Genomic DNA, 18,951 nt, shown 5'->3' with positions numbered 1-18,951 from the left:
GGTGTGTGTTCACACCTGCAGCAGGTAAACAGAAAACAGCTGATTGGACTGAAGTGAACACATTTTATTTAATACAAAAAGACGTCATACAAAACAGGGACTAAAACTTTATTTAAACTAACAGAAACAGACTCATGACGCATTCAAGGAGCAGCAGAGAAATCGGTAATGGGTTTCGGCTCTGATGACGCCCATCTGCAGGTCTTACCCAGCATGCACGGGGAGCAGTGGGCGGGGTCTCAGGCTGCAGACAGGCAGGCCTGCTGGACGCTGCGAGCCCAGGTGTTGAGCAGCTCGGTCACCGAGTGTTTGTCGGGCAGCTGCAGCAGTTTGGACGTCATGTTCCTGTGAACTGTCTGCAGGAAGCTGTTCGCACCTGAAACGCACGCAGTCGATGATGTCATCACCACACGTTCCCAGATTTAAGTTTGAAGACAAAAACACTTTAAATGTCCGACGGCCATCTGATAGAAACGTTTCTACTCTGACTCTATCCTCCCTCTTCAAGGCCACGCCTCTGTGTGGCATCCTGATTGGCTGCCCCTCACAAACGCTCTTATTTCCTGCTCTAATTTAGACTTTTGTGAATTTATGCTTTTAAGAGTGTTTTCACCTATTTATCTGCATTTTGTTTATTAATACTTTTATTGAGCCTGTGGACGTCTCTGTGGATGTGCGGCTCTATTGGGTGATGAAAGATGGCGGTGGTGGGCGTGTCTTACCGTATTGCTCTCCGTCATCGGCCCAGTGCGGACTCTGGTCGGGATAATCGGCGGGAACACTGAGCTGCAGCGGAGGAACGCTGGGAAGGTTTTTATCGTCTGAAAGAAAAATCAAACACCAATAAGGTTTCACTGTGTGATCTGAAGTGGGCGGAGCAGTGGGCGGAGCAGTGGGGGGCGGCGTTTTCACCCAGCTTGCAGATGAGGTGCACGGTGCCGTTGTTGCTGCAGTACGCGGGGTCGAGGTTGACGAGGAACTTGACGTCGAGGCGCGCCACCTCGCCCTGCAGGATGTTGGGGATCGTCTGCCGCTCGTCGTCCTCGTGCTTCCTCTTGCGCCCGGAGATGTTCGGCCCCCTGAGGAGGACGCGACGCTGTGAATATGACCTCTGACCTGTAAAGTGTAGCGCGACGTGTGTGTGGTACCTACATGATGGGTGGTCCGTGGATGGCACTCATGGCGGGGGCGAAGGATCGGTAGAGGGAGTGGTTGAAGACGGGCGAGCGGATGTTGGCCATGACGGCGTCCAGCAGCGGCTGACACAGGTACTGTTTGTTGGTGGCCACGGGCGGGGGAGGGGGCGTCGGCTGAAAGGACAGGAAACACAAACAGAGGCTCAGACTGGCGTCGACCCTCTGAAGATTAGAAATGAGAGGAGGCGCTCGCCTTACCACCGCCATGTCGTTCTTCAGCTTCTCCAAAGCGATCTCACATTTCTGCAGCGTCTTCAGGGGACACCTATAGGTCAAAGGTCAGGAAAAGGAGGTCAGGAAGTGTAGCGAGGAGCAGCAGCTTCAGCTGTGAGCTTGGAGGCGTGGCTGACATCACTTCCCATATCTACAGTGTTTGTGTTTTCCAGCTGTGATCACGCGACCACAGCTGGAAAACGCCGGACTCCTAGTGTCTGATGCGAAGACGTGGAGCAGGCTCTGGGTGGAGGCGGCTAACCACGTCAGCCGAGTTTGGATTGTTTCACGCACAAATCGAACCTGAAAGGAATGAATCCCACCTGGTGCTGGGGTCGGTCAGGATGTTCAGCAAGCTCTTCATCTTACTCAGGTCCTTCTTCCTGTCTGAAAACACAGAAGAAAGCAGCTGAACTTTAACCACGCGTGGATGCGTTCAGGACGGGCACCGGATCAAACCTAAACGATACGCATCCCTGTTCAGGAGCAGAAGTTTCCCTTCTTTCGAGCGATCTGCTGATTCTGTGACTTTGCAGTGGACTCGTGTTTGAACATCATCAACATGAACGACTCGATCATGTGTTTCTTCTTCTCCTCACTTCGTGTCACATGACTGCCCTTCTAATCATGAGCTCCTCGCTTCCCTTCCACTTCCTACCTCGACATCGTCTTCCTGTTCATGTTTCCTATCAGAACATTTTTCCTTTCCGACTCTTCCAGTCATGATCATCGTGCTTTCGTTTCTTTAGTAAGAAGAGGATTTATCCTTTAAATCTCCAAGTGTACCATTACCAAAGATGAACTCCACGAACCTCAGTTTGGGAACCCGTGCATGTGTGTGCTGTGGCGCCTCGGAAGGAGGTTGTGATGTCAGCGAGGCGAGCGGCTCACCTTCGTTTTTGTCGATCTTGTTGATCATGCGGCGCAGCGGCTCGATGTACTTGGAGAGCTGTTTGAGCTTCTCCATGTACTGCTGGTCCTCCAGAGACGTGGGCCCCGCCGGACTCATCACCGAGCTCGGGTTCACTGAAAGTTTCACAATAAAAGCCGGTGAAACTCTGAGGAGGGAAAACAGACGTGTGTTTCACCTTCTCTGACCTCAGTGTGTGTGTAGCTGTGATCGAGGTGCACACGACTGCGCCGCTCAGCGGCGTGGTCAGCGAGCGTGACGGAGCTGCTGCGTTCACGTTATTCTGAGCTCTGTGAAAAGTTCCTTCCAGATGTTTGTGGGGTTACCTGGAGTACTGAGTGGCCCGGGGGAGGGCACGCCGTAGTTCTGGGGGGTTCTGGAGTTGGCGGGGCTCGGCGACGGCTGAGGAGACGGGCTGGGCTGGAAACCCCCCGGAGACGGAGTGGGACCGGAGCTGTGGGAGGAGCCAGAAGGAGTTAGACTCGCTGACAGACATGTAACCTGCGCCGATTCTGTCCTGTGACACCGAGCGGGTCAGAGACCAGACGCAGACGTGAATCTGAACTCGCCTCAGCCAGAGGCTGACGACTGGCTGACCCACTGCTGTCCTGAAAGGTCAGCGGTGTGGTCTATTTACTGGACGTACCTGGCCGAGTTGGGCTGTGAGGTCGGGGGTTGGGGTGACGGCTGCGGAGGAGGCGGCATCGACTGAGGAGTCGGGACCTGCACCGGTGAGGGCGATGACATCTGCTCGAGGTGATTGGACAGACAAGGAAAGACAAACTAGCCAATCAGAGCACAGAGGGGAAGGCACGATGTTTGTGTGCGTGAAGCAGCTCCATGAGGTCGTTAGAAACTGTCTCCACCTCATGAAGCTGCTTCAGACTGAAGAAACATGAGGACGAGCAGGTGAAGGTCAGAGGTCACACTGGGGATAAATACCTGCGGTGTCATGGCCTGCACTCCCACCACGCCAGCTGCAGCGGTGGTGGCGTTTTGAGGAGGGATGGGGTTCAGAGGTGCTCGAGGTAGCCGGGCTGGAATCTGCATCCCAGGACGAACCAGCTTCAGAAGAAACAAAGCACAGGTGAGCAGAGAGGACAGGTGAGACCTCTGTCTTTCTACACCTGTGAGGACCAGCTCAGATGTTCCTGCAGGTTCAGCTTTGTGACTTGAGCAGTGAGAATATCAGGTGTGGACAGTTTAACCTACAGTTAACAGGAAGCGGTCGCCCCGGAGCAGGCGAACCTGTCATTTTGAGTTTCCTGTTTCTGCTGCCGTGAAGCGTACTCCCGACACCTGCTCTACAATCTCCTGCCGTTTGTCTGATCGTCTAAATAACTCAGAGCTGATGAACCTGAGTTTGTGGCGGCGTCCTCACCTGTCCCGGCATGGCGGCTGCAGCGGCGGCTGCGTTGAGCTGTGCTTGCGCTGCGGCCTGCTGAGCTTGCTGCGCTGCCTGCTGCTGCTGCTGCTGCTGCAAGGCTGCACGGGCCTGTTCTCACACACACACACACACATAGCAAAGCATGCAAGCAGAGGAAGGGAGCACTGAGAAAATTCAGACCACTGGAGCAGGAACTGCAGACTGATCACAGCCTCTGGTCGGATTTTCATTGCAGACTTCCTGTTTTACTTTGAAAATCTGATTCGCTGCTTTTTCAGGCGTCCAGTTTTTTAAATGACAGCACTGAGTGAAACTGTGCTAACTTATGTTATGAATTACAATCTTAAAAACAATTTCTCTGACTCGATTTGGACTTTGAACGCTGAGACACCGACTGTCTGGCTGTGATTCAGTCGGAGTTACAGAACCAAACCTGCAGTTCTGTCTCACCTGGAAGGCCTGCAGCCTCTGCTGCTGCTGGTTCAGAGAGACGTGCTGGGATGGCATCTGTCCGGCCAGAGACTGAGACACCATGCCCGACTGCTGCTGCTGCTGCTGGGAGTGAGGAGGCATCTGAACCGGCTGAGTCTGAGCCTGGACCTGCTGCTGCTGCACCATCTGCTGGATGGACTGGGCCTGGGCCTGAGCCTGGGCCTGAGCCTGGGCTTGGGCTTGAGCTTGGGCTTGAGCCTGGGCCTGAGCGTGCTGCTGGAGCTGCATAAGCTGCAGCCTGGACTGGTGCATCTGTAATCAGACAAACACAGCTGATGAGTAATGAGAGGAAAGCCACTCGTCTCCCCTCACAGCCACTAGCGATCAGAGCGGTGGTTTCAGGGTGGCCAGATCGCAGCTGTGAGCTCGGGGCACTAAACTTATCCTCTGTAAGGCAACTTAAGGCACCGCTGGAAGGTTAGCTTTAAATTGATTTTGCAGAAACTGTTGATCACTGAAAGTCAGATTATTTCTTTATGTCTTTAAGACATTCCTGCAGTTTAACTCATTGGTGTGTGTTATCTGGCTTCATGGACAGATAGAGCTGGGTGTCATCTGCATAGCAGTGTAAATGTATGCTATGTCTTCTAATGATGCTGCCTAAGGGAAGCATGTATAATGTAAACAGAATTGGTCCTAGCACTGAACCCTGTGGAACTCCATAATTAACCTCAGTGTGTGAAGAGGACTCTCCATTTACATGAACAAACTGGAGTCTATTAGATAGATATGATACAAACCACTGCAGTGCAGTACCTGTAATACCTACAGCATGTTCTAATCGCTCTAATAGGATATTATGGTCGACAGTATCGAACGCTGCACTGAGGTCTAGCAGGACAAGCACAGAGATGAGTCCACTGTCAGAGGCCATAAGAAGATCATTTGTAACCTTCACTAAAGCTGTTTCTGTGCTGTGCTGAGCTCTGAAACCTGACTGAAACTCTTCAAATAAACCTCTGCAGATGATCTGTTAGCTGTTTATTTGCTCTCACAGTTTACAACTCATCCCGTCTCTGGATAGAGCTGATTTATGCAGAGAGGATCGGACTTTAATCCCGGCACCTACGCAGCATTTACTCCGCCTGCAGGGAGTATGACCTGGTCTCACCTGGTTCTGCTGCTGCTGGTTCTGGGCCTGCTGTTGCTGCTGCTGCTGCTGCTGTTGGAGCTGCTGCTGCATCTGCTGCTGCTGTGCCCTCAGCTGTTGCTGCACCTGGAACTGCTGCTGCTGCTGCTGGATGGCGTTCTGCTGCTGCTGCTGCTGTTGGATGGCGTTCTGCTGCTGCTGCATGGCGTTCTGCTGCTGTTGTTGGAACTGCTGGAACTGCATGGCGTTCTGCTGCTGCTGCTGCTGCTGCACCAACTGCTGCATAGATCCCGGTCCGCCGACTGCAGGGGGAGAGAGAGGGGGAGATGAAGCAGCGGGCCAGCGTGCGAGGCCAGCTCTGGACTCTCAGACACACACCGTGCTAAAGCAGAGACTGAAAATCAGGCCGGCTCTGACGCCGAAACGTGGCATGTAGACGCAGCCAGCCTCCACCGAACACTCGGAAGATGTGCATTTACAGCAAACACCACATGGAGGAAACACTCACTGGCTTGTGGGTTTCCAGCCACCCCTGCCATGGCATGCTGGCCTATCTGCATCGGCCCCATGGCCCCCATGCCACCCACTGGAGCACCGGCAGGGCGAGGCCCCATGCCAATGGCGCCAGGACCCCCTCCAACCCCTGTCAGGGTATTCAGGGCATTCATGGGATCTAGCAGAAGGGTAGACAACAGACCATATTAAGCAGCTCCAACATGCACAGCAGAAATCATGAACGCCATGAGTCCGGTACAGACCGGTCCAGCAGAGGACAGAACACAGCAAAGAAAACAAATGGGGCGGGGGAGGGGAGACCAGAGAGACACGAAGCCCACCTACCTGAACCTCCATGAGCCTTCTTATCTGCAGAGAGGACACAGCCGTCAATAACTCTGATCAAGGATTCAGGGCTGAGCAGCAGATCCACTCAGCTAAATACACAAACAACTCCTCTATATGAATGTGGAGACAAGCTCCGCCCCTCTCTGAACAGCACAGGTGTGAATAAACAGCAGACATTTACAGGTTGCTGTATGAGCGATGTGAGTCAAAGTCACGTTTGCTGATTTGAAAAAGCGTTTGTACCCACAGGAACGAGACTTCCTGCTCACTCTGCTTTTGTGGATGGAGTCTGTAAAGACTCACTTCCTGCCCGCCGGCAGGTAAATCAGTGAGGGTGCGTTCTGCTCTCAGCCCGACTGCTGAGCACATTGTCTTTCTAACATGAAATATAAAATTGTGTTTCTTGTTTTTCCTGAATTTGATGCTCAAATGAATCAAAAGCAACAAACGACCAGATTAGTGCGTGACTGTGACCTGCAGTCCAACGCCAGCTTCACCCATAAGATCGGCGACAGGTCATTGATCTGCGATCACTAAGGCACGATGCGCTCCTCGGATACTCACGGATGTCTCTGAAGTGAATGATCAGCCGGGCCACCAGAGATAAATACTCCTCCTGAGGAAAAACCAGACACATGGTGCAGAATTTACATTCACTGAACGACGTTCGAGGACATTTCAGGAGAACGGCGACATTCACGGCTTCATTTAAATACTTCAGTGTGCATTAAACCTGCTTCTGTTATTCTGCATTTTATCGTGATATAAAAAATGCAGCTCTCTAGCTTCAAACAACCTCTAAAACCAGTGATCTGCTTCCACAAATAAGGCTGATCAAATAACTCATAAACGGTCCCAGTTTGTAGTTTAATAACCAGTCTGCTGGTGCGATCTGGCTCTCCTGTGTTTGTTTTGTCCCCTCAAACCTGCCCAGCAGGTGGCGTTAACACTGATCAGTAACAACTTTCACTTCTTTTGTAAGCCAATCATTTTCAGAAAGCAGCGTCAGCAGTAACTAATCCAGACGCGGCGGCGGTGGGCGGGACTCACCCTGGATTTGGCTTTGACGTAGACGTGGTTCTCCATGTCCGTGCCCGACTTGTGCGTGGTGTTCGAGGTTCCTGCCTTCCTTATGGCCTCTTCGCTGCAGGAATCACACTCATCGTCACAAACACACCTTGATATCTTCATTGGTCTCTGCATTCACCCCCACCTCCCCAGTTACACTCATTCATTCACCGTGAGCATCACATGCATAATTTAAAACCACGACGCTGCACATGAACCGGACCTGTGAGAAGACACCACAGAAACGACTCTAAGCAGCGAACACGTTAAGTTAACACGGCTCAAATCGCAACGCTGAACCAATCCTGGAACACCACAGTCTGCATGTGGATAAGGATCCTGACGGATAAAGACTGTACGGGGACGTCAGGATCGCTGAGCCGGGGAAACGTAGCTGAACGGGAAAGGTGTTTTACAGGAAGTTATTAATGTATTAAAATGTGTTTATTTTGTTACAACTGCGAGGGCAGGTTTTATATCTTCTTTATTGAAATAAAAGCACTTGTTATCCAAATCTTCTTCTACAACAGTTAAACTAGTCACACGTGCCAGCTGTTTGCTGTAATCTTTGTATATTACAGGTTCTGATACCTAATAATGAAAAAAAGTCTAAATCATGATGAAAAATAACGACGTAGCTTCTATAAATGACCTGTTTGCTGCTGCTGCTGTGGGACAGAGTGGAGGTTCCTATGCTCGTATATTTTGGTCCGACGTTACATGTTCGGATGCTTTCAGACCTCGCTAACTTTTTGATTATTGGCAGAAAGGACATGTCACGTCTTTCCTAAATGCAACAAAAGCTTTTGGATCTTTCCCACCGTCAACAATAATGTTCCCTGTTCTGCATAAAGGAAAAACGGCACAGGTGGAAAACAGCAGTGGACCTAAAGCAGAGCCTTGTGGTACACCGCGAGGAGCTGTTGTTTACATCGACATACAGATTTCTTTCCACTAGAAATGACACGAACGACCTCACAGACTCCACAGCACTGAGTTTGGATGAAGACTATGATCTGCTGCTCTGCTGAGCTCTATTGCTTCTGTTTTTACTCGGACAGTACATCAATGCACTGTATCAGAAGCCTTTGGAGGACAGTTCAAACAGTGTGCCCACTTTAAACCTAATCTGAACCCAGGATCAACAGAGTATCCTGACTCAAACTTTCATAACACCTCTTTCAGATTATTTAGATTCAGGTCTGCCTTTTTTCAGCGTCCCTTATAGGAGTGAATGGAACATTGTGACAGTGGATTTGAACCCATTCAGCCTGATGAGCAGCATTTCTCTCTATAAAGATGGGGACACTCTAATCTTTATTAAAAGGACCTCACTGCTGTAATCCGCTGCTTTCAGGAATTAATCCACACATGTTCACGACCCACCTGAAGAAATCCTCCGGTTTCGAACCGGCGACCTTTCCCGTGTTAAACCAAAGCAGCCCTGAGCTGCTTGTTTTTTACTTTCCTGACTGTGTACGAGCAGAAGAGCGGGAGCGTCACGTGATCTCACGCTGACTGTAGCCGCTTATTCACACTACACAGCCTGACTTTCAGTCATGCAGGTGAACGTTCTCACAGCGCAGATAACTGTAACTCATTAGCTTCAGCAGCTAATGGTGCTAACAATGAAAGTTGACAGAAATGATCTGTTAGCGTCATTTTGTCCATTTTCTCTTCGCCGAATAGAAGCCACCATCCGGACCTTTCGTCCTCTGTGTCCCGTCGTGTCATCAGATCCGAGCTCGCTTTGCTTTTTTACCGGTTTTTCTTAATTTAACGTTTTCTAAACGCCTGCTCAGACATGACGCATTTTCTAACAGCGCCGCCTTTAGCTTAGCCTGAGCGGCTAACACAAACCAAAACAGTGACATTAAACAGAACAACAGAGACTTTCTCACATCTGAGCCACGACTTTCTGTCGGAACTGTGGGCTCCTCCAGTCGCTGTCCGCTCCCGACATTTCCATGGCGCCGAGGAGGTTTTTCAGGAGAACTGTGGCAGAATTCCTGGATGCTTCCCCTCTGTTCTTCCTCCTTCTACTACGGGATAATGGCGGCTTGAGTCAATACGCGCTGCCGCCGCCTGCTGGACGGAATAGTTACTGCACCGAGGAAAACTGGGGCGGCCACGAGGACACAAAGGGCCCAACGAGACCCCCCAAACTCCCACTGAGGAGCCTGAACCCCAGACTGCAGAGGGACAGCTGTGATGTCCATTTTGATCATTTTTCACATTCACTTGCTTCTGTCTGAGATGTTTACCTCTTTACAGGTGCTGATTGACACCTGACTCACTGCATTGCTCTCATCATCACTGTTATTCATGGAAAACAAAAATCTAAATAAATGAAACAAAATATGTGAATGCTGGCTGCAGCAAACAAAAGACAAACACTGAGGCTTCAGAATAATTAGTGCAGAGTCAAACACTGACAGCACGCTGGCTACTTTTTATATAAGTCTGTGATTTTATGATTCTGCCTCATTGTGGCTCTGCCCATCAGCCGCTCAGTGTCCTGAACACCTCAGCGACACCTGATGACACCAGAGTGGACCGACAGGATGTGAGCAGACTGTTCTGGATCCACCAGGCTCGCCCAGGAGGCGTCCTGCTCAGATGCTGGATGATTGATTTGAATACATCTGAAGAGCTGCTGGTGCTGAACCCAAATCCCTCCTGAAGCTTCTGCTGGATTTAAAATTATTTAAAAAATAAATAAATCTAAACAGTGAGCAGAAACATGTTTTAGGTTCTTTATTGACCCTCTGCGTGGACGACGACGTTCTCCACATAGAAACAGAACCAAATCAATGCAGTCATCATCATCACTGTAAAACAACTGCGGTCACAAGGTATGTCCCGATTCATAGGCCGATTACATCACAGCCAGGTGACAAAGGCTGTCCCGATTCGAAGACTCCTCCAAACGAGTCCTCCTTTTCCCCAGATTTGAAGGATGGATCGGGTGTGTCCTTCGTGGCCCACCTATCCCAGAATTCAGTGTGGCCCAGCCAATTCCAGTTTCCAACAATGGCGGCAGCCTTTAGCGTTAATGTTACTCTTATTAATCTTTCTGGGTCACAAAATAAACGTTTAACATATTTCCTGGTGAGAACGTAGCTGTGTAAACTTCAAATGTCTGCTCTGTTTATCAAGACACCACATATTTGCAAAAGTGCTGCGACGTTTTCAGGGATGTCTGTTACCCACCAGCTCGATCGCTGACCGGGAGCTCGAGGGTCACTGGAGCCGCCCAGACTCCCGGCACATCGCTTTCAAACCCCCCGCGGTCTTTTTTCTGCTCAGGTTAAACGTGATGTATGAGTCACTTAAACAACCTAAAAATGTTGTTTGTTTTTTTCAGTGTTTCATTTGTTTGTGAGTAAATCGGTGTGGCTGAGATTAAAGTTCTAGTTTTCACACAGCTGAATAAACGTCAAACGGAAAACTGATAAACAGGAGTGTGAGACGGTCGAGTTTCCTCCGGTGTCCTGTTATATTTTAGACAGCAAGGAGCAGACGGCGAGTTTATTAAACTCCACCCAGACAGCGGTGACGCAGATCTGAAGGTTCGACCGTCCCGTTTCACAGCCGCTCACTTCAGGCTTTCTCTGAAGGATGCAGCCTATGAATTGGGACATAGCTACAGTGAGCAGTGTGGGCGGCTCGGGTCAAAGGTCACAGCAGTCAGCCCAACTCCAGCTCTGCAGGATTTATTTGAGAGAAGAAAACAAAGAGAAAGACCCAGAGAACAGGAGACGTCTCTAAACTTTATTGAAACATCTGTGGACATTAACGGTTGGAGCTGAAGCTACCGTCACAGCCGAAGGCCTCCTCTTCCTCCTCCGATGAAGGTGAACGAAGATCAGAGCGGTGTCGTTTCTGATGCAAGCACCAAAACCCCGACTTCCTCCCACTGAATCCGAGCCCCGCCATCAGAGGAATCCCCCCAATCAAACATCAGCACGGGGATCAGGAACGATTAATGTTCCTGTTAAATTCAACCTGTTTTCTCCTGACGACCCTGCTAACGGGCTGAACGGCAGGCGTTTCTAACGGCAACTCGCTTCTGTCCTCACCCATCAGTCAAACAACTCCCCGAGTTTAACGAGAGGAGGAACGCTAACGTCCGACCACGAGCTCCCAGAACACGGAGCGCAAACAAACAGAAACATGACAGCCTGGCGTTCATCATCAAGTTTTAGCTCGAGCTTCCTGTGTGCAGAAAACAAAGAGACGAGGCGGCACGCACCCCCAACAACAACGATAATAAACCCAAAAAACCAGACGTGAGAACAGAGGAAACCAAACCCACACGGCCGCTCTCCATCATCCATCGATTCGCTCGAGGTCCCTGCCGAAGCTCCTCTAAGCCTATTAGAATGTTTCTACTCTGCAGCTTCTATTTACACGTACGCCTGCACAGCAACACGAACCGCCTCCACCTGCCCCAACTCCCCATCGCAACAGGAAGTGACACGTGTACGCTCAGGAGGGCAGACAGCCGCACGTTAAAGGGACGCGGCGCCGTTACAGGACTCGAGGCCTTCATAAAGGATGAAGGAAAGTTCAGCTTAATTCAACTTAAACTATCTGATGTTTAATCTGCTAATTATTCTCTTCATTTATCACAAAGTACATAACTCTTCTTTTAATGCTGGACCCTAAACCCCGCCCCCATCGCAGGTCTGCAGTTTGAATCTTTACGATAAGGAAAAACGAGAAGCTGGAATTATTTTCCTGAAGCTCAAAAACACTCCGAAATGTCAAAACCATCCGTTTAAACAGAAACAAGTCGCTAAACTCAGTTTATTCACGAGTCTCACGCGTCTGCGTCGCACGTGTGAGACTGTTCTGATGGCACACAGCAAAATATCCGGATTATAAACATTCAGGAATGTTTGAGTGCGTTTAGCTGCAGTGATGCTGTCAGAGAGAAGCTCTGGATTTGATTCAAGCTGTTTTTGTTTCCTCCAGGTTTGAAGTCTCGTTTAAAGTTTGAACTGCAGTTTCACTGAACGCTGAAACACACGCGACGTCTCGCTAAACTACGGCCGTCCGAACACGGAGGAAGCGATCTTTGCTCTACCTGCACCTCTGAGCGCCCACGTGAGTTACCGCACCTTTATAAAGTGTTATTAACCGTTTATTACATGTTTATCTGCTGATTACACGTTAAAGTTAGAGGAATGAGCACTGAGCAGAAGCCAAAACAAGCCGAGCTGTCTTCAAACTCTGTAACTGCGACGGATGGACCACGACGCGTCCTCCTGCAGGAGGAGCGCCTGACGCAGAAATCCGTTTCCAAGATTCAACAGAAAACAAATAAAAATACTCTGAGAGCACCGACAGCGCCGAGGTCGACTCCTCGTCAACTCGTCAGTCCCATTTTGCTCAAAGATACAGCATCGAACCGCCGACCCGCCCGACTGCTACACGGGCTAAACAAAACAAAAAAAAGGGGAGAAAGTCTGAATCCACCAGTGATGCTGTGGGCGGAGCCTGTCTCCATCCCGCCCTCCCTCCTTTACCATGGTGGATGTTTTTGGACCGCAGCTCCTCACCGACCCGCCCACCTCGCTCCTGCGGACAGAGGGACACACAAACATCAAAGAAACAAGAATCATGTTTGTTTTTGTTTAAACGACTTGATTAGTTTAAAGCATGAAACTTTGATAACGAGTCCTGGATCAGTTCTGTGCCTGCGCATCGTTTCGCTCGTTTCTCCTCCGTCACAGTTCTTACTGAGGCTACGTCCACACGTACAGTTGGGGGAAAAAAAAAAAAAAAAGGATCTGCGTCCACATCTAAACACAAAAAACGAAGTCAAACGCTGTGAAGAACACGCCACAGCAGCCGGTGGCGATATAATGCAAACCGTGTCAACACGTTGGCCAATCAGAAGTCTGTAAATTTGACCTGAATCAGTGGTGCACATGTTTGACGATGTGCGGCTAACCCTACGTTTTCCTCGTCAACACGTGAACCCAAAACGCTGTTTACGTGTGGACGTAGCCTGAGCCTACAAAGAATGACCTGTGCACTTCCTGCGCCCACCTGTAGGGGGCGGCGTTCCTCGTTCGCATTAGCCTCCTAAAAACACCCACTACTCCCCCCTCAGGTGTTACTCACCTACAGTTTTTGGACCAGAGCGAGGCTGAGATGGAGTGGCAGGGAGGGGTGAGGGGCAGAGTCACTCTGAGGCAAAGGGCACCTCTGGAGGGGGGGGCTTGACGGTGACGGGCTGGGATGTGCGGCGGGGGGGCGAAGGCTTGGGCTGGGCCTGCTGCTGCACCGTGTCGTAGTACGTCACGCCTCCGTAGGTCACCTGGGTCTGACCCTGCAACCAATCAGAGAGCTCCTGGATCAAACTTTCACTCTATTGTTCCTGCACAGAACACGACACTGGCCACAAACTGAGGCTCAAAGACAGGAAGACAGCCAATCAGAGTGAATTCCACGCCACCTTTTAAACTGACATCAGTACCTGTGGGTTTGGGTACATGGTGGGGTAGGGGAAGGTCATGACCCCCGGTGGAGGGTAGAAAGGCGGTGGCAGCAGTTGCTGTGGTTGCCCTGGTGAAAGAGACACTGGTGGGCCTCCGTATAGGGCGGGGTTAGCGATGGGGCCTCCTGATTGGTGGGGATGGAGACCTTAACAGAGACGAAGACATGAGGTCACTGCGTGACAACATCCATTGACCTCCTAAGACCCGAACTCTTTCATGCATGTTTCATTTCTCTTTGCTATTTGCAAACTCCACCTACCGGGATGCGGGATGTGCATCTCAGGCTGCACCAGCATGCCCTGTGGCGGCATGGGGGCGGGGCTATCCCCGTGGGCATAGATTGGTCCCTGGTACGACACTGAGACAGAAAATGACAGCAGGTTAATCACAGCGAGGCGACGTTTTCTTCTCCAGCAGCTCGTTTTCATAAAAGGACGCTGCGGTGTTTCACAACAGCTGGAAACTGATGTGACGTAGCCATGTGGTGCTGGTCACGTGATCTTAGGCTTACTGGGCTCATAGTAGTGTCCCTCCATCACTCCCAGGTGCATGGGCGGCGCCGGCTCGGGCACGGCTCTCTGTCGCTGGGAGGAGTAGCGTTTGGCCCGGTTGTTGCCGACACCCATCTCCTCGATGCTGGAGAACTGCGGCGGGCCGCTGGGCATGTGCAGGGGGTTAGGAAGGCCTGCGGTCAGAGAGACTGGTTTAACGACAGACAACCACACGCGCTCAGGGGGCGCCAAATAACAGGGCCCAACATGGAGCCACATTCATCATCAACAACATTCAAATGTTGACTTTTATGGAACACGTAAGATTTAGTCTGCATGAGAATTCAGAACAATGACAAAGTTAGAAAAAGCCAAACATCTACAGAGAGAAGAAGAATGTGAGACATCAGGAAGCTGCGCAGGTGTTTCAGCCTCACAGGGACCAGAGATCACTGAGGTGTAAGACTGCTGTAGATATTTGTTTTGGCGCCGCCTCAGGTGAAGCTGTTCAGTCAACATTTAGCATGAACCACCTGACTCGTGAGCGCCACCTGTGAGGTGACGGTGTAAAAGCGCTCACCTCTCATCTCAGACCGCACGTACGAGGTCGGGCTCCAGCTCTGCCTGGCCAGATTGAGTCGAGCCACGTCCTGGTCCAGCTCCGTCACACCTCCTCCCGCCTGGCTCGGCGCGTCGCCTCCACCCGACCAGCTCTTTCCCCCCACGTTGCTGGGAGAAGAGGTGTTGCCCCCGGCAACGGACTCCTCCACAGACGCCTGTTTACTGCCCAGGTCTGCGGGACGCGAGCGAGTCCTGCGAGCCAGCGAGTAAGACTTGCGCTCCACTGGCCGCTCGGCGGGAGGGGAAGCTTCCCGATTGGTCGCTGCTGCCGACTGAAGGGAGGGGTCGGAGCCGGAAGAGGAAGCGGCCAATCCTGATGCAGATCTGTCCGTGCCGCCTCGCTGCTCCTGCTGGCGTCTCGGCGATGTGGACTGGTAACCGCCCGGCTGTGGCGACGCTGCCGGCGTTACGGCGCCAACGCTCAAGTCCTGCTCCGTGGCCCCTCCCTGACTGACTGTAATGTCCTCAATGACCACAGAGGGCGCCCTTCCTCCTCGCCCTCCTCTGACACCTCCCCTTTCCCCTGTAGGCTCCGCCTCAGCCCGAGGACCCGGCCGCTCTCGGTGGTGCACCAGGGGTGCGTTTGATTCATTGTTCCTGTAGTGAGACGAAGGTGGGGGGTGCAGGTTACTCTGGGGTGGTCTGCTACGGGAGGGAGGCGGTCTGGAGGGGACGCCGCTTCGCTGTGCAGAGGATGGCGACGAAGAGGAGGGGTGGACAGATGAAGGTGGAGGAGCTCCTCCTCGGTTCAGACCTCCTCCCCTGTTCTGCCAGGACCGGACGGGCCGCTCGCCGCCTCCATCTCGCCACCGTTTGTCTCTGCTGGGAGACAAAGTCGGTCTGCAGGAGACAGAGACGGAGGTGAAACATCAAACCAACAGCGGCTACGCTCGTTACAGGAAGTGTGATGACCTCACTCAAAGTGACCCGCGGACGTCCCAAAGCTCGCAGCTCTGGAGACGTTCAACGTTCAGCCGACACGCCGCTCACCTGGGCCTCCGCTGTCTGTACCCTCGGTCTCCGGGGCCGCCGCCGTTTCGGATGTCGTAACCATAGATTGCGATCAGCTCCTCGCGGCTCTTGGGCGCCTGCTCCTCCTCCCTGAACTTGTCGTGCTCCCAGCGGCCCTCGTCTTTCCACAACTTCCTGTTTCTGCCTTTCGGCCTGAAGACAGACGGAGAGGACATAAATGACATCACATCGATGAGGTAACAGCAGAGAGGCTTTAAAAACGAGCCCTAACCTGCGCAGAGTTACGACTGACCCGTGCAAGCAGTGACGCAAATCTGTGGGCGGAGCGTTCCAGCCCGTCTAACTCCTCCCTAAACTCTCAGCGCTTCAGTTTGTCAGCGTGCAGCATGTAGCTATTACCTCTCCTCCTCCTGAGCGTGCCCTCTGACGTCGTGTTCGAAGAACAGACCCTTCCTCGGGATGTACGCCGGGTTCTTCCTGTCCTCGTCGTCGTCCAGCTGCTGCCCCGGTTTGTCCCCCGCCTTCGTCTCCGGGTCGTCCGTCGACTCCTGTATGAAAGTTCAGATCAGACCAATCAGATGGCAGCAGGTACCGTCTTTAATCCCTCCCCTCGCTCTTGTTACCCTTCTGCCTGAGCAGAGGCTCACTTCCTGTTCCTGTCTCACCTGTCCGTCTCCGCTCTGTCGCTCTCCTGCTAGGTTTCCCTTCTCCTCTGCTTTGCTCTCCTCTTTGCTCCGCCCTCCAGCCTCTTCTTCCTCCTCAGCTTCTCCGCCCTCCTCCTCCTCTCCCTGCGCTCCCTCCACAGGCCCGTCTGTAGTGGGGGGCTGGGGCTCGCTGGCTGCTGCTGGAGCTTCCTCGTCGCTGTACTGCTCTGCTTCCTCTTCCTCCTCCACTCCCTGAGGAGGACACAGTTTTAGGAGAAACACTCCCTAAAGAGGCTAAAACGTGACGTCACAGCCGAGAGGAAGCGGCGAGTCGGCGGTCGTACCTCTGAATGCGAGCCGTTGTCCTCGGGGTCGGCGCTGTCGTAATCTGAGAGGACGGCTGAAAAACAAAGAGGAGTGAAATCACCCGACAGCGGCCTGATTTCCCAGATTGTGACTTCAGAGTGGTGCAAAGAAGCAGCTTACCTTCTCCAACGCCGTCTTCACTCTCCTGCAACGACAAACAAGAAAACCAACGTTAAGCTCCAAAGCGCCGAGGATCAGACGCGGCTTTGTGTCAGAGCTCTGCTGCGAGTGCGTCACAGAGCGCCGGGCACGTTATTCAGCCGTACAGACCACCAACAGCACAGCTCGGATTACTTCAGCAGAGTCTGAACGCAGCTCAAAGATCAAACGTCTCACAGAGTCAGTCTCTTCAAACCGGCGCTCGGTCTGATCTCACGCCAACAGCCAGATTCACTTTGTGTCTGTGCATCCGGATAAAAAACAGGATTTACCAGAGTGAAGAGGAAGGTTTATGAGAAGGTGGTGAGACCTGCTGTGATGTTTGATTTGTAGAAGGCAACTGAGCGTCAGAAATGAGCGACAGCTCGGAGTCAGAGAGCGTCTGAGCATGTGCAGAGGAGGGAGGGCGGATGATGAAAATGGAGCTGCCAGGCAGGAGGAGACGAGGTTCATGGATGTAGTTAAGGAGGACATGCAGAGGGGTGGAGTGACAGAGGAGGATGCTGGGAAAGGAGGAGGTGGAGGCAGAGCTGCCGTGGCGACCCGAAGGAGAGCAGAGATCAGATGAAGCAGAAGCCCGGAAACTGGGAACCAAAGTAACAGCGCTTAAACACAGCAAAGGTCTGAAATCACAGGCAGGACTCACATTTCACTTCAGCACACTCATCAACAAGCCTGCTGCTGATTGGTTCTTACTAATCTGCTGTTTGTTGTCATGTAAACATCCTGGAGCCAGTAAACCCGCCTCAGGCTGCACTGCGCTCGGACTGAATCGGTCATGTTTCCCCTCGCTGCGGGGACCAAAAACGGCAGCCAAACACCACCACAGGGGCCCGGGATGATCTCAGACAGACCCACGGCCACAAAATGGAGGCTCAGCCCAGAGCCTCTCTCAGACCTCGGGTCACGCGGAGGTGCGTGATGCAGCCAGCCCGGGGGTCCCGGACATCACTCTCACACCTTGGTGTTGTGTCACGTTTGGTGTCCGTGTTAGTTTGAGCCTTTCCGGTTCGGACACAAGCGCTAAAGCGAGCTACTCGGTCTGTTCCAGCCCGAACCGCCAGGCTTCCCGAGGTCATGGACCAGAACCGTCAGACGGAGCCGTTACCCGTTTCCTTCGAGCTAACGCCGAACAAACACCGAGCTGTCTGTGGGACTCGAACACGTCACCTGCTGTTTTATCCAGGGTTCATTTCCCACAGTGACCCGGGCCCGGAGCGGGTCTCTGGCCCGGAATAAATGCTCTAACGCCGGAAAGCTCGGCTCTGATCTCCCGCCCGGGACCGGGCGAGCCCTGGGAGCTAACATTAGCCGCTAGCTGGTACTCACACACTCGGACTCCACGTCGCTCTTCGCCGGGACCCGGCTCGCGGCCGGCTCCGCCGGGTCGGGCTCCCGTCCCCGGGGCTTCGAGGACGGGGACCCGGACCTCCCGCTGTCCGAACCCGACCCGGACTCGTCGTCATCCTCGCTGTCCTGGGACGCGCGCCTCCTCCTTCGCCGCCGGTCCGCCATCTTAGGACTCGAATGGTTGAAAACGGAAGAAGAAGAGGATTATGGGTATCCGAGTTCTTCTTCAGTGAGACGATTAAGAGCTTCTTTTTCTCTCTACCGCCATCTACTGTTTGTAAACTTTTACTAACACGCTTGAAAATGCGACAAATAAATAAATAGAAAATAAAACGTAACTTGTACAACAGAAACGAAACAAAGTGGGTAATAAAAATCTAAAGAAAAACAACAAACAGAGTTCTGCGGGTCTGACTTTAGTAAAGTAAATGTATTCAGGTAAAAGCACTCAAAGTATTTAAAGTATCTGGATGTGCAGCTGATGGATGATGCAAAGCTTTAGCAGGATTTTTCTGCAGGCAGGCGGTGGTTCTGAAACGTGAGCGTCTCCCCTTTATTTTATTTTATTTTATTTTATTTTATTTTATTTTATTTTATTTTATTTTATTTTATTTTAACGTTTAGGTCACGCTTATAT

At 52.0% G+C, this 18,951-nt stretch overlaps 2 protein-coding genes across 4 annotated transcripts; both read right to left on the bottom strand.

Annotated features, from left to right (window-relative positions):
• Positions 1-43: 43 nt before the first annotated feature.
• Positions 44-9,276, bottom strand: med15 (mediator complex subunit 15). Of its 3 annotated transcripts, XM_085404899.1 has the most exons (18): positions 9,101-9,274; positions 7,182-7,275; positions 6,696-6,747; positions 6,129-6,152; positions 5,797-5,961; positions 5,310-5,590; positions 4,157-4,450; positions 3,701-3,814; positions 3,262-3,384; positions 2,966-3,066; positions 2,646-2,773; positions 2,301-2,435; positions 1,733-1,796; positions 1,395-1,461; positions 1,153-1,310; positions 913-1,079; positions 723-821; positions 44-376 (listed from the first exon to the last, which is right to left on the bottom strand). In XM_085404899.1, the coding sequence occupies exons 1-18, from the start codon at positions 9,166-9,168 to the stop codon at positions 240-242; spliced, it is 2,271 nt and encodes a 756-aa protein (XP_085261025.1). In that variant the 5' UTR covers positions 9,169-9,274; the 3' UTR covers positions 44-239. The 3 variants fall into 3 exon arrangements, with proteins under 3 accessions (XP_085261025.1, XP_085261023.1, XP_085261026.1); XM_085404897.1 differs by having other exon boundaries at positions 1,153-1,461; positions 9,101-9,276; XM_085404900.1 differs by lacking the exons at positions 5,797-5,961; positions 6,129-6,152; positions 6,696-6,747; positions 7,182-7,275; positions 9,101-9,274 and adding an exon at positions 5,667-5,787 and having other exon boundaries at positions 1,153-1,461.
• Positions 9,277-9,941: 665 nt separating this feature from the next.
• On the bottom strand, positions 9,942-18,505 carry casc3 (casc3 exon junction complex subunit). The gene is made up of 12 exons (XM_085404901.1): positions 18,294-18,505; positions 16,926-16,950; positions 16,784-16,839; positions 16,461-16,691; positions 16,195-16,343; positions 15,814-15,987; positions 14,783-15,663; positions 14,223-14,396; positions 13,971-14,069; positions 13,690-13,856; positions 13,335-13,542; positions 9,942-12,785 (listed from the first exon to the last, which is right to left on the bottom strand). Exons 1-11 carry the CDS (start codon positions 18,477-18,479, stop codon positions 13,396-13,398), a joined length of 2,289 nt encoding a protein of 762 aa, XP_085261027.1. The 5' UTR covers positions 18,480-18,505; the 3' UTR covers positions 9,942-12,785; positions 13,335-13,395.
• Positions 18,506-18,951: the final 446 nt, after the last annotated feature.

The sequence above is a fragment of the Rhamphochromis longiceps genome, linkage group LG4 (genome assembly GCF_057381845.1).
Source record: "Rhamphochromis longiceps isolate RC_006_pf linkage group LG4, R_longiceps_female_GT1.1, whole genome shotgun sequence".
Classification (NCBI taxonomy): Eukaryota; Metazoa; Chordata; class Actinopteri; order Cichliformes; family Cichlidae; genus Rhamphochromis; species Rhamphochromis longiceps.
This window is presented reverse-complemented; position numbering and strand designations above follow the sequence as displayed.

What these genes read in the sequence shown, in the direction of transcription:
- med15 (XM_085404897.1), bottom strand. Translation starts at nt 9,168, where the DNA reads ATGGAAATGTCGGGAGCGGACAGCGACTGGAGGAGCCCACAGTTCCGA. An exon ending in TCACAGCCCAACTCGGCCAG is followed by an intron (nt 2,774 to 2,965) that starts GTACGTCCAGTA and finishes CTCCTCCCACAG; the next exon opens with CTCCGGTCCCACTCCGTCTC. An exon ending in GCACCTCATCTGCAAGCTGG is followed by an intron (nt 822 to 912) that starts GTGAAAACGCCG and finishes TTTTTCTTTCAG; the next exon opens with ACGATAAAAACCTTCCCAGC.
- casc3 (XM_085404901.1), bottom strand. Translation starts at nt 18,479, where the DNA reads ATGGCGGACCGGCGGCGAAGGAGGAGGCGCGCGTCCCAGGACAGCGAG. An exon ending in ACAACGGCTCGCATTCAGAG is followed by an intron (nt 16,692 to 16,783) that starts GTACGACCGCCG and finishes TGTCCTCCTCAG; the next exon opens with GGAGTGGAGGAGGAAGAGGA. An exon ending in CACGCTCAGGAGGAGGAGAG is followed by an intron (nt 15,988 to 16,194) that starts GTAATAGCTACA and finishes GTCTGTCTTCAG; the next exon opens with GCCGAAAGGCAGAAACAGGA.